This window comes from Montipora foliosa, chromosome 6 (assembly GCF_036669935.1).
Source record: "Montipora foliosa isolate CH-2021 chromosome 6, ASM3666993v2, whole genome shotgun sequence".
NCBI classification, from domain to species: Eukaryota; Metazoa; Cnidaria; class Anthozoa; order Scleractinia; family Acroporidae; genus Montipora; species Montipora foliosa.
This window is the reverse complement of record NC_090874.1, coordinates 18,150,339-18,157,838: the sequence shown is the minus strand read 5'-3', so window position 1 is coordinate 18,157,838 and position 7,500 is coordinate 18,150,339. Positions and strand designations below refer to the sequence as shown.

The window sequence follows — 7,500 nt, the reverse complement described above, 5'->3', positions numbered from 1 at the left end:
TATCCAAAATATCATATTGCAAATACACCAAAAGGTAACGGTTGATTGACAAGTTCCTTGTGCAAAATGGTAGAGCATGTTTGAAGTCCAGCAGGACCAAGATGAGAAGTTATGATAAAAACTCTAAACATATTTTTTACCAAAATTATTTTACTGCCATCAACCCCAATGAGACCTTATGCATGGGACTCTGTTTCTAGCTGCAGCTCCAAATCACATAATAGATTAATAAATTTTGCCATGTAAGAAAAGAACAAACATGTGGGGTGTAAGCAAAAAAAGTCCAAGGCAATAAAGCTTCCTTTCAGCCTTTTCAGGAACAACTATCCACTGTCAACCATACTTGACTCAAAACAGAATTTCCTTGATCCAACAACACATGACAGTCCCCTAAAACCAAAATTACATCATTAATACTACCAGAAAACAATAGTAAAAAAACCTCAATCTATAGAAACCTATATACATCTGTACCTACACTTTTGTTCTTCCAAACATTATTTTAACTAACATGGATTTTGATTTTGATTTTAAACTCAAATTGATTGCAAATCCATAACTTGGTAACTACTTGAACGCAAGGATCGTTGAGTTGTGACTGCTAAAAAGTATAATAACTTAAACCTTCACCAGAAAAGGGAATATAAATGAGCTTAAAAGCAGCTATTTAAAATATTTGATACTAGGGTTACGTTCCCAATGAGACAATCACATTCAAAATCAAATTCATATCTGATCGCATCATTGATCATTCATGTAGAGGTGCCGATCGTAAGGTGTAACGCAGAAAAAAATAACCTTCACGTTGAACAATATTGCCATTTCCCTGCCACCTGGTACAAGCCAATTCACACATGAACGGAAACCTTAGGAATCCTCCTTTCTGCACATTACAGTAACTTTTTGTACCCGGTGGCAACAAACTTTCCACATTAAAAATTGCGCAAAAAACTCACCTGTTTCGCAGCTCTTTTCCCACGAAATAAAATTTTCCAGGAGCAAATTTTCCGAGGATGCTGGTTGGATTGGACTTTCAAACGACTTACACAACATAGACGTTTTCTAAGAATACATTCCACTTGAAACTGGCGTCAAAACTAGCCTTGATCGCACTAAAAAGAACGGAAACAAAACAAGCTACCGATTCTCAAACGGCAGCCATTTTTCTGTTCTTCTCGGGAGTGCTTTTTTCACGAGAGCCAATGATAGTCCCGGAAACGCGTCACGTGCCATATCGCGCGACTCATGCGCAGACATTTTTCGCCAGTGAAGGGACAAACGATTTCAACATCGCTGTTCAACAAAATCGAACGGATCTTGAAGCAAATGCTGAAGCCATTTCCCCCCGGGGCTTTTAATAAGATGTGTAATTAATTATTACTACAAACAATGGGAAAGAGAAAAATAAGTATTTCTACTAGTACACTCTTTTTTTATAAGAACGTTTTGCCTAAGGTTAACCAAAATATAAAGCCAAAATATTAAGAACATACCCAATGCTGAGAGTCTCTATTTTTCTCATTTGTTTTTTTTCTTTGCTTTTGTGAGTATAAATAAAGGTAAAAGAACTGTAAGACTGTAGTCTAACAGGACAGTTAACTTAAATCCTTGGGGGCGTCTTTCAATATTAACCATACGATTTTCTTGGTTGCATGATACCTGAATAACAACTCAGTTTGTAGTCGAACTAAGTATAACACATGACATTAAAAACATGTTAAGAACGGTTTACACCAAAATCACAAAACAGTAAGTTAGAGCGTTCAGCCTCATGCAGCCCCAAAATTAGACGTTCTTAGAAAGAGTGTTTATATTAAAATGAAATATTCCACCTGAAAATTTTCTTTGCTATGATTTTGTCTTACGAAGAAGCAAAGTAATTTCTTTGAGATTATGTATTTCTTGTCGAAAATTCTTCTCCTCTTCTGTTGTTAATTCCTTGTTGATGTCCTTTTTCCTGGCAAATCATATCCGGAGTTGTCGCCTGTCTGCCATGTTAATTAAGAATGCGCAATTAATGTATTGCACTCCAAAGACGATTTTCAATGATAAATATTTTATGTACGATGTGATGCCATGAATAGATAAACGCACTAAGCAATCCATTTGTAAGTTTTAAATAACGAGTCCTAAATATGCTTGAGAGACTTAGTTCAAGTATCACTTTCACGCCGGGAGACAGTATTTTTTAGCCAGTATAATTATATAGGCTTCCCTTTTTCATTAACCGCTGTTTTCTTTATCTTTCTTGAAAATGCGAAAAGAGAAAGCGGATCTGTTTGCTCCAGCGATTGACTCACCTTTCAAATGTCAACGTTTGCAACGAAAAAGGTGTCTTAAAGCTCGAGAAAGACACTCGCGCTCTACAGTTTTAAGTGTTTGTTTAATTTCTTGATGACCGGAGCCAGGACAATTCATGATCAAAAAGTGAAGATCTCTTTTTGAGACGCTGCCGAATAAATGAGAGCAGTGCTAACCCTCAGAGGATTATTTTATGAAAATTGCTTTTCAAATTTGAGCAAAGGCTCAAGTTTAACCGAAACGACGTCGGTTTTCGAGTATTGCATTTGACTGGACTTCTTTGCATAACCTAACACAGTCTATGTACATTGTAATTGATGAAGCCATGTTTGTGAGAAGTATTGGTTTGTAATCGATACCTGCACAGAGTATTTGAAACCTGTAAACAAACGTGATCTCTTACCAATGCCCAGACACATACTCCCGCCACAATAGACAGCAAAAGTGTTAACACAACGATCGGCCAACAGCTGCGAAGAGCGGCGCTCCAGTTTTGAATTCCTCTGCTGATGGAGTCTTGACTTCTTATAAGAACGATGCCGGGAGATTCGAAAAGCTTTAGATAGGGAAAATAATTTTTGTATTTCTTATCATCGTCGCTTTGGACTGGAAATATAATGTGAACTTCATCCTTCATGATGGCTTTGTGCAACTCTGACTTATCATGCACAGGATGGTGTTGATAACTGACAACAGTTTCGTTTTCTTCGTGTGCGGCGCAGCATATGTTAAGACCAAGTTTCAAAATGTAGGGCAAAATGCCGTCTATTTGATAAACGGTTCCATTGCCTTCACGAGTCTGATTTTTAATTGATGTCAGATTCCACGTAACAAATGGGGGAAGTAACATACAGGAGGCAAAGAGGTTTTCGGGGCAATGCGAAACAGTAGGATCGGAAGTACGTGAATCCTCCTCAGAGTCTGAGCTTGCCAGCTTTTCTTCAAGAACCTCCACTAAAAAATTGCGAGAAACTGGATCTTCCTTCGAAATGCTAAAAGTGTTGACAGTGAAGACAAATACCCAAGACAATGTGATCAACATTTTGTGCCGTTCCGCGCCTCCAGCAGATGCAAAGGTGTCGGTTTGCGCGAACCTCCTTGGGACGAAGTCATTAATTATTGATAAAAGGAAGTGTTAAATTTGAGATAAGGACGTTTTCCAAACTTCAACTTATCTGTGACGTCAACAATTTGATTAGGTTCCATTTTGTCCTTATCCATATGATGATTGACCGCAGCTCGCAACAGGAACGACAGATGTCGGTGCACATGATTACCCCTTTTGAAAAATGTTATTTCCTTTTCTTTGGCATAATATTCATTTAAATGTTAGTACTTGTGAATCTGGATTTATTATTTTGGTCGAGTTCTTAATCAGTTCAGAAAGTCTACACGCCAATTATTTCTATATCTATGAGTAAAACGAGAATAAACACTAATCGGACAATGAGTTCGGTTATTTTATTTAACTCTCTTTTAATATTATGCATATAGGTACTTGCTCTAAAATTTATTCAGGAAAACAGGTGGTGCAATTAAATGCATGGAGTGCTATCTAACGCGAAGAGCTTTCATGACTTTTTCCCTCCAAAATGCAATCAGAATGAAAACGACCGCGGTCTTAAACTCTAGCCCTTGCTCGCCAAAAGAACAGGGAGATAAGGGGAAATAGAAAGGCCGGAATTTGTAAGTCAGTTTTCCATAAAACTAGCGACTACAAGTCATCGTATAGAGTAGTTGGAGGGCAATAAGATGGCATTGTGTAAATTAAGGTGCACGTGCCTAAATGCTCCTCGTGTCTTTTAATCTAAAAAGGTGCTGAAAACTAAAATTTACATCTCAAAAGCTTATGACTATGAGCGGACAGCTGGTGGCCCAGTTCCTTTTTTTTAGATTCGTGCCCTTTATTCTTAATTCATGCGTGAGTGTAACCTAGTAGGAGACACAATGGCTTTTTCGGCTATTGAAGAGGCTCAATACATGACAGGAAACCAGATCTAAATGTAAACGATCGAAGAAAACGCTACAATGAAAAGTACCCCCCTCCCCCCAAAATCAATGATGAATCCGAGTGCAAGTCGAAGCCCGCCAATTTTAATGGGGTGTCATCTTTCAAAGCTTGCATCACTTAAGGAAAGAGGAAATTCATATTTAAACAACCAGCGCATTTAAGTAATTGTTACAGCAGTACTGCATTACAATAGCATGTTGGCAGGAGACTATGTCAGTCACAGTACTGAACTGGAGTCCATAGTTTATTGCTGTAAATGTTTGTTTACATTTTTTTTCTTAAGTCATGAAAGAACTTGGCATGGAAAAGTACCAAACACCACTGAAGAAAGAAATGAGTTTGGCTATAACATTTGCCGTCACCTTTGTGGCAAGACCTACAAGACAACGAATGGAAGAAAAAGGTACGTGAAATTGAAATGTCGATTTTTTAAAAGTAACTAGCATACCAAATTTAGTTATCACTAGTATGTTGAATTTAACTTAATAAATTAATTTTATGTTGCATATAATTAACCTCTGCTCAACTAATGTAATTGCAAATATGTAAACACCCCATCACACTATTAAAATTACCATTTTACTTCCCGAAATAATTAAATCAAACCTAGTAATTTACTCTTACAGACTAGCTATATATGTATACCATATGTCTTAGATTCCGGGCATGACGTTAAGATCTTGCTGCAATTTTTTCACAAAAACTGGCTGTAAAGTGATGGCAATCTTATTAAAGGTGTTTATTAACGGTTTTTAAAAATTTCTTAAATGTTTTTAAGAAAAGTTTTTTCGCATTTTTTTTATAGCTATAAACTGTCAAAAACGCAATGATTTTACCGTCAGCCGTCAAATGAGCAAGCCAAAAGCAGCCGTCAAATTTCTCAGATATCCTTAATCAAGATTTAAATAGGGTGAAGGTATGCTGTTTATGAATGATCGTTTCACAGAAATAGATTTATAAGCAAGTCCTTTAACTTTAGCGTGTCACGTAATTATAAATATTTTTTTCACCAGTTTGTAGATAGTTTTAGCCACTCGTCTTGATCATTATAACTGGACGAAAAAACGGATTTTCACATATAGCAAATGTGGAGCAAATGCATGGCAAATGCTACGTTTGTGCACGTTTCCTTAGATTTGCTGAAAAGCAAAGATCACATTTGCCACAGTTTTTCCACCCATGGCAACGCTCGTAAATGCCACATTTGTTTTAAATTTGCTGTTGTGAGTAAAAGTACGGATAACATGGTATTTTTTGTGACATTTCGAGGGGTAGTAAACATGATGTTAAAACTAAAATTTTGCAAGTACTTTTCCTGAAGTTGTAACTTTGATCAAACTTTCATCATTGCACCTTTTTACAAGGTAAGTAAAAGCGAGAAAATATTAGTTTTTGTACCCGTTTGCTCGGAGCAGCAAATGTCTTCAATTATGAATTTTTGCAGAGATTGCTCAGAATAGCAAATGTGGCCAAACGTGTAGTTTTGCAGGGTTTTGCTCAGGAAAGCAAATGTGTTCAAGGATGTATTTTTGGAGAAATTTGCTCGAGATATTAAATGTAACCAAATGTACCACTTTTTTCACATAATTGCTCTGCATACCAAATGCAGTCAAAGAACCAGGTTTTCATGCTTGTTTACGATAGGAAATTTGACTATTTGCTCGGGTAGCCCTGTGATCAAAAAATACAATTATGTTTTTGCTCACTATAGCAAATGTGATAACAATATCATTTTTGCTGAAAGTAGCAAATGTGAACAATATACTTGTAGCTTTTGGTCAAGATAACAGATGTGATCCAAAACATTAATTTTGCTTGTAATAGCAAAATGATTAAAATGTGATTTTACACCACTGTTCTTTAATTAGGCCAGAGGTGAATGCTTTTCCATCACTTTTTTCCTCAAATTAGCAAATGTAATCAAAGAATCTGTTTGGCATTTTCCTTGAGATGGAAGATGAAATACCCTTGAATCTCTGTTGATTGAATACTGCAACAACCATTTCAACAATAAAATAAAGCAGGTTTAATTATCTAAACATATGCAATAAAATGTCTCATTCTCAATTTTGACTATTAATAATACAAGTGCACATTGAGATGGCAATTAATTAAATAGCTCTGAAACTTGGATGGACATACAGTATTTGCAGTATATTCATGAAGCTATTTTATTGCCCTTTAGACAGTGCCTACATACAATGGAACTCAAAGGTGAATTATTCCTTAGAAACTAATGCCGAAAATAATCGATTCTCATAATACACCTGAAATACAAATGTTACTTGCAAAAGAATGTAGGTAAGGTAAATAAGATGATAGAATTACTCAACGTTTTTCTTCAAATTCGTGGCCGAAACAGACACTGTACCCTGATGCAGAAATTAGTAACAACCTAATGCAATACAACTAGCAGCAAATTATTATTCATCTTAATAAATAATTGACTTGCGTGACAGTAAGTTCCTAATTATGATAGATATACTGGTATTTAAATCCTAAATTAATTTTAATTAGTTACATTGTTTAGTTCGGAGCACAATAATATAAGGTATATCAAAGGCCTCTGTCAATTATTAGTCATCTCTTTAAATTGTTGAAATTATTTTGCCTTTCTATACATGTAGTACTTTGGCAATGTAATCTGGAGAAGCGGTTTCATTTTGCCTCAAATACAATAGCTTTTGTTTTTGCCAATACAACAATTCATTTGGATGAATGCTCATTTTGAATCCCAAAAGCACAACAAAATATCTTGGCAATGTTAAAGCCAACGGAGAGGTTAAGGCTGAGTTCAGATACCAAACATTTGATTGGGAATTAATAAAAACTTAGGCTGACCTTAGAACAACATAATAACTGCCATATAATACGTCACAAGTATATGCACAGTATACTTCCATATAAGAAAAATTCAGTATCTAAATCGAACCTGCCTGAAAGTTGAAATAGCAGCTAGGAGAATGACTCAGCCATTTCACATTGATTCATATGCTACATTGTATTTTCATGTAATTGATTTAAGTTATTAGGTTTGGTACCTGAACTGCGCCCAATACCATTATCAAACAACTTACACCAATGATGCACCAACCACAAACTGTGGTGAACATTTTGTTAAGCATTGTTTGAAAGCAAGTTCCGATGGTAGTGTACTTGAATCTAAGTTCTTCAAACACGTTTATCTA

At 35.8% G+C, this 7,500-nt stretch overlaps 1 protein-coding gene across 2 annotated transcripts in view; it reads right to left on the bottom strand.

The window, feature by feature from the left end:
- LOC138006872 (uncharacterized) overlaps positions 1-3,424 on the bottom strand; it is a 61,160-nt gene extending 57,736 nt beyond the window's left edge. For both annotated transcript variants that reach the window (XM_068853483.1, XM_068853484.1), the window contains exon 1: positions 2,705-3,424. In XM_068853483.1, coding sequence (XP_068709584.1) covers positions 2,705-3,343 — 639 coding nt within the window. In that variant the 5' untranslated portion in view covers positions 3,344-3,424. The remainder of the gene's footprint in view (positions 1-2,704) is intronic.
- Between the last annotated feature and the right edge of the window lie 4,076 nt (positions 3,425-7,500).